Here is a 17,900-nt window from a genome sequence, read left to right on the forward strand (position 1 = left end):
GGACGATCAGCGGCGATCGATCACCTTTTTACTGAAGAGAGGACATTCAAAATAACACTTATTGAACTACAATCATTACATCAAAGGTGGGAGAGCTATTTCCATCCCAATCCTCCTCGAAAACCCCAAAAAACAATTACACCAGAGGTGGAAAGATAAATATCAATCCATAACTTCGCATAGTCTACTCAAGAGGTGGGAGATAGAGATCAATCCCAATCCTACACGCCAACGAAGAGCTCAAGAAAAGCCGGCTCCTTACTACTATCTTGCCTCAAAAGGTCTAGCCTTCGAAAACCTGCATTGTATTGGACCTCCTTCATGCTTGCATGAATTGCTAGAAACAATTTGAGGGAACAAACAATGGCCTGCTTTCCTCCATCATATAAAACACATGTGCTAGAAACTATTTTGTAGGAGCAATTAGTGAAAACCATGCTAAAAAAAGAAACTTGAAACATTGACGAGAGAAAAATGGGTCGAGGTCCTTTCCTCTTTACTCTCTTGAACTGGATGCAGTAGAAGAGGGCACCTCCAACCAATTGAGCGACAATGTCATTGCAACAAGCTCCCGAACTTGATGTCACAAACTGGCTCCCTCCGGAGATTGACAAGATTGGTATTGTGCCATCCAATGTAGTGGCCTAGGGCTGAATGGCGAGAAATTACCACCCTCCTTTCGAGTTTGAGCCAGGCAATTAGGGGAGAAGGGGGAAACGTCAAGCAGGTCTATGCTAGAGGGGGGAACGTCAAGCATAGGGCCGAGCGAAGGAGAGAGAGGGGGGCAGTGTTGAGCAAGAAGCTCAGCGTCGCCCCATCTTGAGCAGGGTGTGGCGAGGGCAAGAATAGGATGTGGTGCTATGGTGCTGTGAGCCATTCAACCCTGATCACTTTTTTGAACACCGCCTACAAGATGTTAGCCAAGGCCTTGAGCCTTCCTAGGGAATAGGCTGACATTTGCCAGTGGAAACCGATGACTGTGCTGCCTACACGATCTTAGCCAATGTTTTGAGCCTGCACCTGCGCTTGTTTCCCATCTCATTCATGACACGTAGACTGCCTTTGTCTAGGAGTAGGGCATCTTGGGCAGGGCATCTTTGACAACATCTTCACTTTCTTGTCTACCACTGATTGGGCTTGTCGGGAGTCTTAGCCCCTCGCAATCATTCTCTTGGATTTCTAGAAGGGCTTAACAAGGTGATTGGGCCATCCCAGAAAGTTCCATGCAGTGACTGGGCTTCTTAGCACATCGGATCAATGGGGTCTTTGCATTTTATGCAAGCATCTCCAATCAGCTCCTTGTGTGCTACACGGGGAGAGGCCTTTTCCCACATGTTCAGCAATCTTGGGTTGATATCCCGTGCATAAGCATGAACGGATTGTAACTAGTAGTTGTATGCTTGGTACTATTATAGGCAAATTCCACCATTGAGATATAGTTTTCCCAATCAGATGGCTTCTTGGAGAGGCATGGTCAAAGCATATCTTCCAAGATTTGATTCACCCTCTTTGTTTGCCCATAAGACTTGGGATGATCAGCGGAACTCATAATCAAAGTAGTTCCTAATTCCGGAAACACTTCTTGCCAGAGTTGTCGAGAGAACGTCGAATCTTTGTCACTGACTGTGTCACAAGGCAACCCATATAACCTAGACAATTGCTCAACAAACCCGTGAGCTAGCTTACCAGTCTTCACGTTGTCTTGGTAGGTAAACGTCTTGCCATCTTTGTCAAACCTATCTACCACTACCCAGATAGCATCATTCCCTCGATGAGCTCGTGGTAATCCTACAATGAGGTACATGGAAATACTCTCCCATTTACTTCTAGGGATATCTAGAGGATGCAACATCCGTCCAGCCTTTGGGTGTTTTGCCTTATTTACCAGTGTTGGCATTTTACTACATAGACAGTAATCTCGGCCTTATCTTAGGCTAGTTAAACGTCTATTTTACTAAGTCATAGGTTTGTTGAATTTTCGGATGACCTGTAGTCGGCACCTTATGACATTCAAATAGGATTCTCCTCCTAACCTCAGCGTCATTGGGAACACAAACGTCTCCATTTGAAACGGCAAACCGTTCCGAATGTAGAATTGCCCACGCGTCACGTGAACAAATGGTGTAATCCATGGGCTCTATATGGATCTATTGCCAATACCGACAAAAATGACTATTGGTTTTACTTAGGAATCACAAAGGTTAGGTCCAAGTTTGGTAAAACTCATAGAGTTTACCTCACCAATGCGATTCGAAGCATTGTCAATCTTTTTCAAGTTGTTGTTTCAACTTTCGATACCTAATCTCCATGTCAATCAAGTTGCCGTTTCGATACCCAACGTGCCTTTCTTCCCCTCAACTTAGGCCTATCGCAGATGTACTTGATAGACTCACAGCTTGTCAATACAACAAACTTGGATCCATAAAGAAAGTTTCAATGCGTGGATAATTGCATATAATTCCTTGTCTTGAGTATGCCACCGAACCTGAGTATCATCTAGCTTTTTACTCTCAAAAGGTACAAGTCAGTCCTCTTGGAATAAAGTTGTGCTAGTTACTAGCATTAGCCTTGACCATGAATGATTAGCTAGTATCCGGTAAAGCTAATACAATGATTCTTTCACCTTAAGCTTGAGAGTTTGGAAAGCCTCATCAAGCTTTTCATTCCAAAGAATACGACTGTTGGACATGTCCTTAAGGAGGTTCGTCAAAGGAATGGTTGGCTTTAATAACCCTCATTGACTTCTTAAGAAAGACAATAAATCCTCAAAGGTGCCTTATTGTCTAAGGAACAGGTCAATCCAAAACCTTTTGGATCCTCTCATGATCTGTGCTCATGCCCTTTCGGGAAATCTTATGTCCAAGATATAGGAGTTCTTTAGGAAAGACCTCACTCTTAGACTCCTTCGCATACACTTTCTCACGCCTTAGTATCGCTAATACAATCCGAGATGCCCCACATGTCGTTGAGAGTATGACTGTATACCATAATATCATCTAAGAACATGAACACAAACTTCTCTAGATAACCTCGAAAGATATCATTCATCTTCTGCTGAAATGTCGTAGGAGCATTCATGAGTCCAAAAGGGAGTACAAGGAACTTTTAATGGCCATATTGAGTTCGTGGCCCACCAAGTAATAGCTTCAATATGAGATTCATGGAAGCAAGGAGATATTTCTTGATCTTTATCTTTTGGGTACACTTCAAAATAGCTATCGAATTGACTTACACAAGAGAGGATGGCCAATGGCTTGGATTTGTCATTGTATCCTGTGAAGTTTAGTACTTAGTTTAATATTAAAGATGAGCATGTGTTTGCCATTCTTTGTTGCAAGAGTTGCTAGAGAAACTTGTTTTCTCTCGCTCTTCGTCTTTTGTTGCTTGAGCATGTTCTCCATTGAGGCTTTTGTCTTGAGCCATTTGGTTCCCTTGCCTCCTCTTCGTTTGAGCAGCTTGCATCTCATCTTTTAGCTAGTGTTGGATTCTACTTTAGAGCTGCCTTGTGCAAGGTTACTGGATTGTAAAATAGATCGGTGCCTGAGGTTCATTAAACAAAGCTGAATTGCTGGGGGGGGGATCTTCACTAAATTTATAAGGACATTGCAACTTTCTTCAAGATTGTTATAATAGCTTATATGAGCTCGAGCTTATATGCCAATGTGATGAACATGTGCTAAAATCATTTGTATTGGAAAAAATACAAAGGTACCAGTTTTCCCTCACAGCTTTTACCTTCCCTTTTTCTTTCCTTTTCCACATCTTTTCACTCCTTTGTATATGAATCTTTGATCAGATCAGTCACTTTTGTGTCCATTAACTAATATGTGCCCACCAAATGATTTTTGGTTCTTTTATAGCTATGGTGTTGCTGACGTTGTGCTGTTTTTTAAATGCATCATCAAAACTCGTGGATGGTCTGTAGATTCACTCATGAGGAGATACAATCTCAAAATCAAGTGAAGGCATCTGTGCAACGAAGGATTCGCAATAGTATTGCAGAGGAGGTCAGCTCTTACATGATTAAACTTATTGTTACAGCAATGCAAAATAAGTATGCAAGCACTTTATTTTTTGGGAATCTTCAATGATTCTTGGAACATGAAGACTAAACGTCAGTAATTTGAAGCAGCTTGACATTTGTAAAGAAACCTAAGTTAAAATGGAGGTGATTGGTAGGAAGCATCTTTAGAACTGGTCATGGGAATTTGTAGTGCACTAGTACTTCTTCTTGTGAGAAGTGCAGCGGAATTGAACAGAAATGAAGAGAGAGACAGCCAACCTCACAAATACCAAAGTGGAAAGGAGAGAGAGATGAGAGAACTGCAAGTGATCTCAGAAAAAACCCCCAAAGCGGTGGGGAAAGCCTCTGCTGTAGATAGGGAAAAAATGCTCCACTACTGAGATGAAATGAGAGGAAAGGAGGGGGGGCCTACATAGCCCCAGCCCCTCCCTAGTCGGTCTGCATACTAGGGGGCCGACCAGCCTGCAATGTGGGCTGACCCACAGCCCTAGGGGCCGACTCCTCTTGCTGTACATTGGGCTGCCAGGCAGCCCTACAAGGGGATGGCCCCCCCTGCCTAGAGGCTGACTTACTCTGACTAATGGGCCGACCTGGCATGTCCACAAGGGCCGACCGCCGAACAACCTATAAAAGGGGCTGCTGGGTCCTGGTATCTTGCCCTATAGATAGCCACACATGCCCCTTAGCCTGGCCCTGATTAGGCGCAGCCAACGGGCTGCCATTGTGGCACAAACATGCCCACATGTGCCCTGGACCTAGCTAGCATTGATCGCACCCCTCCTAGGAACATGCGCAGCCCTCTAGCACACCCTCTAGGTAGGTAGATCTGCCTTTGACGAGACTACCCTCACGAGCAGCAAGCACACCCACAAGCAAAGGCCCTCTCTCTGTACCCTATCCTAACCTCTCTTTGGGCGGGCACATCCACAAGCAGGGCCCTCTCTCTCTAGAGTGACATTAGGAGATGCTGACCTCCCAACACCCCCTCTCTGCTCCTGGATGGAACATAGGTGCCAATGAGCTGGGTGTGTTTATGCTGCGGGAACAACTGGAAGAATCCGTTGTGTAATACTCTCTCTGTACCCTATCCTAACCTCTCTTTGGGTGGGCACATCCACAAGCAGGGCCCTCTCTCTCTAGAGTGACATCAGGAGATGCTGACCTCCCAACACCCCCTCTCTGCTCCTGGATGGAACATAGGTGCCAATGAGCTGGGTGTGTTTATGCTGCGGGAACAACTGGAAGAATCCGTTGTGTAATACTCTGTCGCTGCAGACTGCCTTAGGTATTGTCGAAGAAGCCCCCTCGTTGCATGAACTGCCTCAGCACGATCACTAGAGACCTGGTACTGTTGCTCCGAGGCCACTGGTGCTAGATACACTCTTCTGGTCCGGTACTGGTACAATAATCCAACGGCTGGTGCTGGTACATCACTCCAATGGAAGGTACTGAAACAATAATCCAACTGATACTGCCCCCGGTACAAGGTCTGCTTCCCTGCCTGGGCACCTATATCTCAGAGCTATACAGTCCCCTCTGAAGCCCCCTCTTAAGTTCAAATTGGTACACTGTCACCAGATCGATGAACTTTAGTGCTCCAGGATCAATCAATTGTGTCTTGATTCCCGCACTGGCAATGTTTTGACCTATCCGGATCTCCAGGAGCTCATCAGACAATAGCTGCAGCAGAACACTAGGAAACCCCCTGTTGATCTTCAAGGTCATAACTTCCAAACAAAATACATAAAGATACTGCCACCTGAGTCAGTGGGAACAACTCCTTGTGGCTCGAGGTCCTGCTTGAAAGGCTGCCTCGATCAACGATTCCTTCGTCATTGCACTTGTCGGGCAGGTACCGTCGTCCTCCATCTGGATCTAGAAAGCCTACTGGCAGTGCATCTTGTCGCGTGCCACTAGAAGGTTGGAATAAACGTTGTAGCGGTTGTAGCACTGTCCTACTGGTTACTGGTCCTCTCACTGTTGAATGTTCCTTTGAGGACACTGCCGCCAATGATGACCTTTTTGGCCACATCGGTTTCAAGTACGTGACACCTTGAGTACTTCTTGTTTCTCAGCTGTCAACTTCTTCTGTCCTTTCTGCTCAGCTACCAAAGCCTCAGGCTGACTTTATAGGTACGATCTACAAATCTCTCCTCTTGGTCAAGCACCATTGGGACCAGTTCCTCCCAGGTCAACGCATTCATCCTGTCACTGGTATTCAAGGGTGAATAGAATGCACCGTACTGAGAGGATAGCTTTGACAGTAGAGTTATGGCCATGTCCTCGGAAGATATCTGCTTCCCTGTGTGGAGGATCTCCTGTTGAGTTCCTATAACTTGTTGATGTGCTCCTGTATCGATGAAGGCTTCTTGGGATCCAACAATCTCATCTGGACTTCCAAGGAAACCCTCTTCATGGGAGAGGTCCGATTGTACAGGGACGCCAAGTGCTCCTAGAGACTCTTGGCCACCGTCATGTGCTTCACGTGATTAATCAATCACTTGAAGAGTACAGTTAAGAAAGATAAACGACCTTACCCTTGCATTGACATGGTCCTAGAGCTGAGACAGGGACTTGGCCTCCTACTCCTCCAAGATCCCAATGTTGGGCGCAAGGGGATCCGGACTGGCAACTACCAAAATGGAGTCTGTCAGATCATGCGACTGGAGCACAGACTCCATCATGACCCACCAAAAATTGTAATTGAGTTCATCCAATTGACGGTTGATCGGGAACGTGGGAAAAACTGGAATTTTTGCCTTGCTCTCTACCCATCTGGGACAGGGTCAACATCTCGGAGTGAAGAGGGAATAAAAATGAGAAGAGAGAATGGATGGGATAGAAGGAGAGAGGTGATGAAGAGGCTATGAGTCTACAAGACCTTCACACCTCGCTGTCCTGCCCTTGAGAAAGCCTCCTTTTGAATCTGAAAACATCCTTCAAAGTTTGCTTACCTTCCGTGACTCCCAAACAGTCCACACCTCACAGAATCCTTCTCACGAAGACCTTCGAACAACAGCCCTAAACCTCCTCTCTGTTTGCTGGGTAACACTTCCTCCACATCTCGGGTCTCTAGCCAATCGTGGCTCTGATACCATGTGAAGTGCAGCGGAACTGAACAGAATGTAGAGAGAGAGAGAGAGAAAAAGAAAGAAATTTTATTAGAGTCTTCGGAAGACCGATGGGTATATGAGATTGGAAGAAAACCTGATACAAATCACAGTAAGGGTGGAGCTACTGAAACGAGCATCATCACCCGTGCTGAATCCTAAGTCTGATCATACATAATCAAATACATTTGAGTGTAACAATGAAAATAAAAAGACTGGAGCGGAGCGGAATCCTACGTATGTCATGTCGCCCTGGCTGGTGCATAGCCGGTGATGGGACGTTGGTGCCTGTCAAGGGGTGCTGTGCGTCTCAGTCTGCTGGACGAGGCTCGACGCAAGACCAGAGCCACTGTGACTCCCGTGAGACGTATCCCGGGTCTAAACAATGACGGGAGGTCCCCCAGAGTGATCTGTGTCCCCTCGATGTCTCGTGTGTTGTACTGCGGTCGTCGGGTCGGGGTCTCTGTCACGTCTGCAGCTAGACACTGGATGATCAATGTCACTCGATGGGAAGAACTCTGTGATCCTGCTCTGAGGTGTCTGATGATGTGGCCAAGCCCCGTCGCCTGAGTAAGTACTCTATGTGTCGGACCCCCTTGTGAATGAAGGCCGCGAGGCATCTCTGATCTGGGTAGGCGAGGAATTTGGAAAGGAGCACAGAGCCGTCTCTGAAGAGGCAGTGGTAGCGACCTCGGATCTCGTAGTACACTGGGCACCTGAAAATAAAATGCTCCTCCTACTCAACCTCCTGACAGTCGCACAATATGCATAAGCGATGCTCCCTAGGAATCCCCTCTGCTCTGCCGCTCTCTATGCGGAGGCGGTGTGATGATACTCGAAACTGTCCGATGGAGATCCGTAGTGAGTGAGGCATATGAAGCTAGTGTACCCCGGTGGTGTGATGAATCCGTCCTCTGAAATACAAAGACAGTAATCTCTGTAGAAACTCAGCTTCACTGGAAGCTCCCTCGGCTTCAACCAGGTCCTAAAGGTGTGTAGCTGCAAGAGATCCTCTCGAATGACCTGGTTGGTGTGTGGCCCAATCGGGATGGTGGGTGGGAGTTTCGGAGGGGCATCTAAACTGTACTGAAAAGGAGGTATCCTATCGATGTGAAACCCTAGTCTCACAAACCATCTGTGAGTCCGTGCATACCAGCATCGCTCGTCTCCCTCTGCTGCCAACCTCATGGAGGAATCGAGAGCCAACCATGGCAACCTCTGTCTCCCTGATGTGCAGTCCCCATATGATCTAACCCGGTGTAGATATGTGATGGTCTGAAAGGCTGCAGGGCCTGACATGTTAGAGATAGAGTGGGCACGGGTGGAGCGCCTGCAGATCCTCATGCTCTCACGGATGATCCGGGGGAAACCGTCTGTACCACATCACATCATTCAAGCCGAGTTTGGTGCTTCTCCACTCCAGCTGCCATGCATACCGGCTGGTCGGACCAAGGAGTCGAAGAGAAGAGCCTTGGTCCGAGGGTCTTGGAAGTGGGAGTGGAAGCATTGTCTCTCTAGCCAAGCCAGTGAGGCGTATCCCCTAACTCAGTCTGGCCTGCATCGCTGGTCTCATCATGAAAATCGGGCCGGAGAAGATGACCCCGAAGTAACTGTATTAGGATACGATCTCAACTGGTGACCCACCGAAAGTGAAATGCTTCCGTTGCATGTTTGCTCGAGAGGTGTTAAAGATCATGACCTTGGTCTTGCCAAGGTTGATCTCCAAATCATGGGATAAACAAAAAGCCTGCAGTGCATCCAGGTGTCGTTGGAGCCCCTCGGGTGTGGACGACAAGAGTGCCACGTCATGTGTATAAAGAAGAATCCTGATGATGATCCTGGCAAGTGAGCAACCGGTCCCTCCGAACGCCCCCATGAAAGTCTCAAGCTCATCGATGTAGAGGCCAAACAGGGTTGGTGATAAGGGACAACTCTGTTTGACCCCTATGGTACTCAAGATCTCATCTGTCCAACCTGCGCCTGTCTGAACTCGGCCTGAGATTCTCTCATAAAGTGCCATGACTGCCCAGATGTCTGTAGGCGTGTGATGAGACGAGCTCGAGGTACTGCGTCAAAGGCTTTGCGGAAATCCACAAAGCAGTAATATACCCTCTCCTTCCGTGATCTGGCCTCCTCAATGACACTCATGAGTGTGAGTATGTGATCCATAGTCCCATGGTCTCACTTGAAACCGGCTTGACCCTTTGCTCTGAGCCCTCTCATCTCTGCAAATAGGCTGACCGACGCATCCAATACAGCTGCATAGATCTTGGACATCACATGTCCAATCATGATAGTCCTGTAGTTATTCGGGTCCATGGGATCCCCTGCCTTGTGGATGGGGGTGATGGTGTTGAGTGTCCAAGTGCGGGGGAAGCCAAGGCAAACAATGTTATCAAAGTCTTCGGAAGACCGATGGGTCTATGAGATTGCGAAAAACCTGATACAATGAGCTGTGGTGGTGGAGCTACTAAATGAGCATCCACACCAATGCAGAATGCAAAAAATGCAAAATGGCCTAAGTACAACATAGTACAACATAGTCATGTCGATAGTCGACTATATATCAATCTCAGCATCATCATCAACATCATCATCATCATCATCAACAGGACATTAGGACGGATGAGGCAGTGGAGGCATGAGGTCAGCAATAGAGCGCTGTCGGCCCCTCAAGGGTGCAGTCCTGGTACGTCTCCTAGTCGTAGCTCTATGTCTAACCAGGGCCACTGTGACCCCTGTCGGTTGGGGGCTCCGACTCGAAACAAGGAGGGGATGTTCCCAAGTATGATCTGTGTGTCAACCCTCTGTCTGAGCTGTCGGGTCACAGGCTCCGGGTCACGGTCATGTCGACGTCTCGTCTCGTGGGGGTCTATGTGATATGGCAGAAAGAACTCCGTGATAGAGCTCTGAGAGGTATTAGTCAAGAAAGAAGTCTGTTCTTGTCTTCGTGCTCGGAGTATCCTCTCGTGGTGTCCATTTGTTGCGGTTGAGCTGACATGGCATGCATATTTGGTATTGTAGCTAGCATTCTGTACAAGTGTGCTTCCTTGACTCCTTTTCCTACTAGCTGAAATCTTTTGGATTTGTCTCTGATAGTGCATTCATCTCCGTCGAAGATGACTCTGTAGTTGTGTTCCGTCATTTGACCTACTAACAAGAGGGTCTTGTTGAGCTTCGGAACGTAGAGTACATCTTTCACCAAGCCTTTCGTACCAATGAAATTGTTCATAGGGATAATGCTTGTCCCTTAAACTAGATTCGGTGTATTATCTGCTGTGTAGATGACATTCTTATGAGCTTCTAGTGGTTTCATCTCTGTGAACCATTCTTGATGATTTGAATGAAACCAGCCAAACACCGTTGGTCTGGGTAGGAGAGGAAACGGGCCAAATGTAGGATCGTTAGATGAAAGAGCAAGTGCAAGGTGCAAAGAGTCGATAGATTCAGCCGTCACGTCAACTAGAGTAGTGTGTAAAAACAAAGTACATAGTACTTGTACCTAGACCTAGGACTAAGTGTCCTAGGTGTCACATAGGACTAAGTGTCCTATGTGACATAAAAGGCACACAATAAACTGAGTGCCTATACCAATGCCTACAAGGCAGATACCAGGGCCTATAGGGCATCACTAGAACTGGGAGAAGATGGCTTACAAACCCCCCTCCATGGTATTTGCTGAAGTATTCTGGAAACGTCTCAGAATACCTGGTATTTTCTGATCATGGTGGCACATGTTCATCCAAAAGGATATAGCCACCTATGAATGTATAAGGTATGTCAGATCATGTAACAAAGGGAACCAAGTGTAAAGCTTGGTGGAAGACTTCGAACTTGGGACGAGGAAGTGCCTTTGTAAACAGATCTGCTATGTCAAAGGCATCAAACATGTCAACTCTTGGCTTAGCTTTGCAGTCCACAAGAGGAGAAGCCGAATGTTCAGCAAAGATTACATCTCTACTGACAATAATCTTCCCAGTATTTGGTTGGTATAACCTATACTCTCTGCTCTCCTGGCTGTAACCAATAAATATGCATTTGATTGCCTTGTCATCAAGCTTATGTCTCAGCTGAGATGATACATGAACATATGCAAGAGACCCAAAAACTCTCATGTGTGAAAGTGAAGGCTTCCTGCCTTTCCATGCTTCATAAGGTGTAGCAGTCTTCAATGCCCTTGTAGGTGATCTATTCAGCACATAGTTGGCACACATTACTGCATCAAGCCAAAATTTATTGGGCAAAGACTTGGCCTTAAGCATGCATCTGGCCATCTCCATAGTAAACCTGTTCTTCCTTTCAGGAACATGATTATGCTGAGGAGTGTAAGGAGTAGTGCATGAGTGAACAATGCCCCGTGAAGACAAAAATGCATCAAACTCCTTTGACATATACTCTCCCTCCCTATCTGTGTTGAGGGTGATAAGCTTGCATCTTGATTGATTCTCAACCATATTCAGCCACCTCTGAAAGCATAAGAACACTTCAGATTTGACTTTTAAAGGATATACCCAGCAATATCTTGTGAAGTCATCAATGAGAGTCATAAAATATTTGTACCCCCCAATGGCATTTGTCCTCATTGGGCCACAGACATCATTGTGTACTAGCTGCAATTTCCTTTGTGAGAGTTTTGGACAATTCTTTTGAAAAGGAAACCGATGCATCTTACCCAAAAGACAACCCTCACACACATGTTTGGAAACGGTGTGAGTTTGAGGTACATCATTAGCCATCTGCTGTGAATGTAGCTTTGCAAGAGCTCTATAATTGAGATGACCCATTCTCTCATGTCAAAGATGAGTTTCAGCAAGCTATGAATCTGAAATAGCAAATGCTTCAATAGAAAGTGCAGCTGAGTGATGATCAAGGTGATAAAGCCCCTTTTGCAAAGTGCCAGTGATAACTATGGCATTGTCATCACGAAGATCATAAACTAGGCATCTGTAGCCATAAAAAATCACTCTGAAACCTGAAGTGGCAATTGCTGAAATTGAAATCAAGTTGACTTCAATTCCAGGCACAAAGAGAACATTTGTTAAAGTGACAGGATGGCTTGAAATGGATGTGAGCTGCACATCTCCAATTCCTTTTACAGCATAGGAAGCATTATTAGCACATGTGATAGTTCCCCCTCGAGGTGCATCAGCTAAAGAATGAAACAACTGTCTGCAAGATGTGGAAGCACCACTATCAAAATACCAAGACTGAGCATCATTAGAAGTAAAAGAGTGCATCAACTTTGGAGGGATCAAATGAGAAATGGACAGCCCATGCCCAATCATCCAGGAGAGCATGTGCATGTGAAGCATCTACTGGCTCGTGGGATTCAATTGCATGTGAGGCATTAATTGTCAATCTTGCTTTCTTTTTCTCCGAAGCAATGCGCTTTCTGCATTCTGAAATGTCATGTCCAGGCTTGCGACAATAGTTGCATCTTTTCTTCTTTGACTTATTTGCTGTATTTTTAGATGCATGGGAGGAATTGCAGCTGCTATGCGCAAATTTAGGCTTGCCCATAGGCTTGGAAGCCTTGCCTCTTCCTGTCTGCTGTGAAGCAAATGCATGATGAGGAATAATGGCTTGTCTATTAGCACGACTTTGCTCTTCTTGCAAAAGCAAAGTGACAAGCTGATCAAAAGAGTAGTGGTTTGGATTACCCATGGCCACTAACCGAAGGGTTGTAGCAAACCCTTGATATGTATCTGGCAATCCATTCAATGTGGTACTGACAAGCTGAGAATTTGGCACCACCTCATCAATATTGGCAAGTTGTTCCATGAGGTCCTTTACCTTTGTCAGATATGCATCCATAGAATCACCTTCATTCATACTGACTTCCTGCAACTGTCTTTTAAAAAATGCAAAATGATTCTCTTGCATGATAAAGCAATACAGGAATGTGCATTCGCATCTCTTGCATCCCATCTTGATTGTTCCTGAGTTGGGGGAGCAGTAGCAGGAGTGCTAGAAGATAAGGCATCAGGAGGAGTACCCCCTCCAGAGGGACCAGTAGTAGAGGCAACCATTGTAGCATTGGCTGGCCTCAGATCAACCCCAAAAACAATATTCCACAAATGCTTTGCAACAAGAATATGTTTCATGAGATAAGACCACATCGCGGATAGTTGGTGCCATCCAACTTATCATCTTCACGAAGAATGCCAAATAGATCTTGATTGTTGCCAGCCATTGCAAATGGGATACCCTGAAAAAGACCTGAAAACCCAAAAGCCTCAAGGCTATCATTGCAAGAGCTGGCTGTCCAAAAATGACAGCAAATACCTGCAATTAAACTTCCTTTTTATCAACCCAAATCAAAGGGCAAATGCAGATTTGACCCAAATGTGACTGTGTCATACAATGTTCACTGCAAAAAACAGCAAATTTGGCAAAAGCCCCAAATTTAATGAGGGCAAATAGGCCAAAAAGAGGGCAAATGCAGAAAAGCCCCAAATTTTGCTGAGATTTTTGCAAATGTGACCCAATGTATGATAATCTGACTCAGTGTCCTATAGAAAAGACTCAATGTCTGATAATCGGACCGAATGTATAGCCTCAAGGCTTTAAACTGCAAAAGTATGATTTACTATCCCAAACACCAGTTGAAATTGAGCTCCCAACACAAAAGCCCCAAATTTTGTCGACTTGAGTGATGACGTGGCACATTGTGACAGTCCTGAACCTGAAATGAACTGAAAACTTCAATTTTTGGAAGGATTTCAGTTGTCAACCTTGTCCAAAGTATTGTATTGACAGGTTGAAGGTCCAATGTCAAAAGCCCTAAATTTTCTGTTGGAAATTAGGGTTTTACAGTAAAAACTGTCAAAAACAGTAAAAGACTGCAAATATTGTTTGTGAATCAGCTTCTGGTCCTCTGAACTTAAAGCTGAAACTTAAAAGACCTCTGTAGGTAGATTATAACAGACTACGGAGCTGCTGCAGCAGGTCGAAGCGCAAAAAATGGCTGGAGTGTAACTGGAACTGCCCTCAGGCGCTTCGAAATAAATGCGTGGCTGCAGGTGTTTCCTGTGGAGGTCTCTGAGCAGGTCGCGATAGCAGGACGCCTCCTGCAGATGACTCTGAAGAGGTCATGTGAACTGGACGCCTGGATCTGAGGCTGTTGAGGTCGTGGGAGCTAGGCGCCTGGATCTGCAGTACAAAAGTGACAATAGATGGCCATGGGTATTGCAGAGGACCTCGAAAATGCTGCAGCTGGAGCCTACAAGCAGTCGCCTCAGCCTGGGAACAGCAATGAGGCACTTTGTGGCGACGAAAAGGCTCTGAAATCCTTGGACAGCAGCTGGAGAGAAGACGTACGGGATCCGTACCTATCTGTACAGACTGTACGGAAAAGCGGTGCGGGGAGCAATGAAGGTCCGGGGACAAAAGCAAATCTGAGCTCTGATACCATTGTAGGATCGTCAGATGAAAGAGCAAGTGCAAGGTGCAAAGAGTCGATAGATTCAGCCGTCACATCAACTAGAGTAGTGTGTAAAAACAAAGTACATAGTACTTGTACCTAGACCTAGGACTAAGTGTCCTAGGTGTCACATAGGACTAAGTGTCCTATGTGGCATAAAAGGCACACAATAAACTAAGTGCCTATACCAATGCTTACAAGGCACATACCAGGGCCTATAGGGCATCACTAGAACTGGGAGAAGATGGCCTACACCAAAACCCCATAACTATCTCTGAAGAGGCAGTAGAAACGCCCTTGGATCTCATAGTAAACAGGACACCTGAAGATGAAATGCTCCTTTGTCTCAACCTCTTGCATGTCACACAGTGTGCATATGTGCCTCTCTCTGGGTATCCGCTCTGCTCTGCCACTCTTGATTGTGTGAAGAGACCCGGAACTGCCCAAGAGAGATCCTCAGCGAGTGGGGTAGGTGAATCTGCGTGTATCCTGGTGGATCATGAAACCCTCCGTTGTGATATGTAAGAAGTGATCTCTGTAGAAGCCCATCTTCAGTGGAAGATCACTCGGGCCCGACCAAGTTCGGAAAACATGAATGGATGGGCCTGCAAAAGAGGCACACAGGTGGCAGCATAGGCAGGCTGAAAGCGCCTGCATGGCGGGCTGTCTGGCAGAAGAGATGGCGTAGAAGGGCGGGGCAGACCAGCAGATTAGGTCGGCCACATGGAGGCCAGGCGGAGCAGCAAATGGGGCTGCCAGTGGGCAGTGGCATGCCTTATATAGGGCTGGGCCCCTGCCTTGATTGGAGGGCTAAAGGCCCTAGAAGTGTGGGCCCAAAAGGCCCCGGGTTGTGAGCCCTTATAGGGCTGGACCAGCCACAGACTGGTCGGCCAGTTTGCTGCAGGCTGGTCGGTGTTTTTGCCAGCCCCTTGGGGCCTATAAAAGCAGAGGCTCTTGGCCTCATCTATCATCACTTGCAGTAGCAGTTCAGGGAGCAGAAGGAGCAGCAGAACAGGCACCTGTGGGCCTCTATCTAGGAGGATTCAAGTGGGCTGTAGAGCTGCAGACCTAGCTCAGAGTGCTGCCCACCTAGGCTGGTGCAAAGACAGCAAGGTGGAAGGGATCTAGACGAATAGTCTACAGAAGCTCGAGGTGGAGCACGCGGGCTGGAGTCTAGAGATAGCCGGCAGATAGGAGAAGGACCTTGTGGTAAGATCAGAGGACCACACCATTGGTGGGACTCTGGATCTATCTATTTTGTATTGTGTTCATAGCTTTGGACGGAAATATATTATTAAGGTGGTTTCTCTATCTGGCTGCTTCATTGTCTATTGATGAGTCTGCACATCTATTTTATGCACATAAGTTAAGAAGTTTGTGATTCCACACCCGACATGCACACTGTGTGAGCTCGTGAGCATTACTATCAGTCTTCCGCTGTGCGTACCGTCTGTTGGGTAATTTCTAACATGGTATCAGAGCCCAAGTAGGAGGCTCACAGGTGTGGGAGCCTGAAGGCAGGGACCTTGCTGAAGGACGACCCTGATTCAGAAGCTCTTGGGAATCGACTTCCACGTCTGGAGGATTGTGCCCTTGCGAGAAGGAGGGTGACTCAGGTTCAGTTAGGCGCGTTCAGAGTTCTGGTCTACTGAAATTGACTTTACTATGTGGTATAAACATCAGAGATGTCAATCTCTACAGCCTCTTCAGCCCCTGCTCTCCCTTCCTTCTCTCCCAGTTTTCTCTCATTCACTATCCCTAACTTTGGAGAGTCTGGGAAACTGGACGGGACCAACTACCCGATCTGGAAAGTTAAGATCCGGAGGCATTTAGTGGCTCGGAAGTTGTGGAAGCTGACCACGGGAGTGGAGGCAAAGCCAAAGGACATGGTGGATAGGCAAGGGGAGATAGTCATGGCAGTAGACAGAGAGGAGCTCGAAGCTTGGGAAGACAGAGATGCCCATGCCTTGGCTGTCAAACACATAATCTAGTTCTCTACTTCGTATCACGGGAGTAGCACCTTGTATATCCTCCCAGCCATATCTCGCTGAGGCTAACAAGCAAGCAGAGATCTTCGTTCCAAAAATCTACGTGAATAATAATCTTCTCTTCTCTAGCCTCAACAAGCCCCAATTCCCTAGATAGATCTAGATGCCACATGTCATCCATATAGGGCCTTGCTAATGTAACATTCCACCCCTCTCTTGGGATGCATTAATTCCTTTGCCCCTAGGCACAATCATTGCACTAGGCCCTTGGCCTTAGATCTACCTAGTCCGGTGCTATCAGCCCTCACCTAGGACCTTGACATTAAATCCCTCCTGATCATTTACATGAAGCGCAAACACATATATTACAAAGATAGATCCTTTAAGGGAAATGTCGACTGATTCTTCCGAGGTCATGCTACCTCGGCTAGAGCGTAACAATCCTCCCCTCTTCAGACATCAGTGTCCTCGATGATAAAATCTGGGAACACTCTCCGCAACTGATATACGGATTTCCAGGTAGCTTCGGATAGAGGCTGACCATGCGCTGACCATGCCATGCAACCAACACCGTGGGTATCTTCCGATTTCGTATTTGCATCGTTCCTCGGTCAAGGATTCTTGTTGGTTTGCGCCTTGCAATATCCTCTATCTCCTGAAACAAAACCACACCTTCGATTAGTGAGTCACCAGTATGCAAAAATTTCTTTAAGCGCGAAACATGAAAAACCGGGTGCACCTTACACCCCTGTGGTAATTCTAATTTATAGGCTACACTGCCTATTCTCTTTAGAATTAACCACGGCCCACAGTATCGAGGTGATAATTTAGCACACTCTCCTGAAGTCAACGACTTCGAGTGCGAAGGAACTCTGAGAAAAACTTTTTCTCCTTCCTTAAATACCCTTATAGATCGGTTTTCATCCGCATACACCTTGGCTCTATCCATAGCCTGGCGGATATTAGCTCTCGCAAGTGCTAGCATCTCCCGCATCTGAACCACAAAGTTCGCGGCACTAGGCACTCTCTGAGGTACTCCAACTATAGTTGGATTGGCTGGTCTATAACCATAGTTCAGCTCAAATGGACTGAACCCGGTAGAGGAATGTTTTCTATCATTGTAGGCAAACTCCAACAATGGCAACCACTTGTCCCACGTATGTTGCCTCAATGACACATATGCCCTCAGCATATCCTCTAAAGTCTGGTTGACTCTCTCCGTCTGACCATCCGTCTCAAGATGATCCCCACTACTCATTCCCAACTCAGTCCTTAGTGTCTCAAATACCGCCGTCCAAAATTGACCGGTAAACCTGACATCTCGGTCTGACACTATGGATCTAGGCAATCCATGT

At 46.5% G+C, this 17,900-nt stretch overlaps 1 protein-coding gene across 2 annotated transcripts in view; it reads left to right on the forward strand.

The window, feature by feature from the left end:
• The window catches only part of LOC147895280 (pseudouridine synthase and archaeosine transglycosylase (PUA) domain-containing protein), an 80,055-nt gene that overhangs the window by 22,894 nt on the left and 39,261 nt on the right, over positions 1 to 17,900 (forward strand). Inside the window, exon 2 of one of the 2 annotated variants that reach the window (XM_087383877.1) lies at positions 3,926 to 4,007. In XM_087383877.1, the coding sequence (XP_087240003.1) occupies positions 3,926 to 4,007 (82 nt within the window). Of the gene's footprint in view, positions 1 to 3,914; positions 4,008 to 17,900 lie in introns of those variants that run through there. The other variant, XM_087383878.1, reaches the window with a different exon arrangement.

This window comes from Dipteris shenzhenensis, chromosome 13 (assembly GCF_047967505.1).
Source record: "Dipteris shenzhenensis isolate YYH24624 ecotype China chromosome 13, Dip_SZ_1.0, whole genome shotgun sequence".
Taxonomy (NCBI): Eukaryota; Viridiplantae; Streptophyta; class Polypodiopsida; order Gleicheniales; family Dipteridaceae; genus Dipteris; species Dipteris shenzhenensis.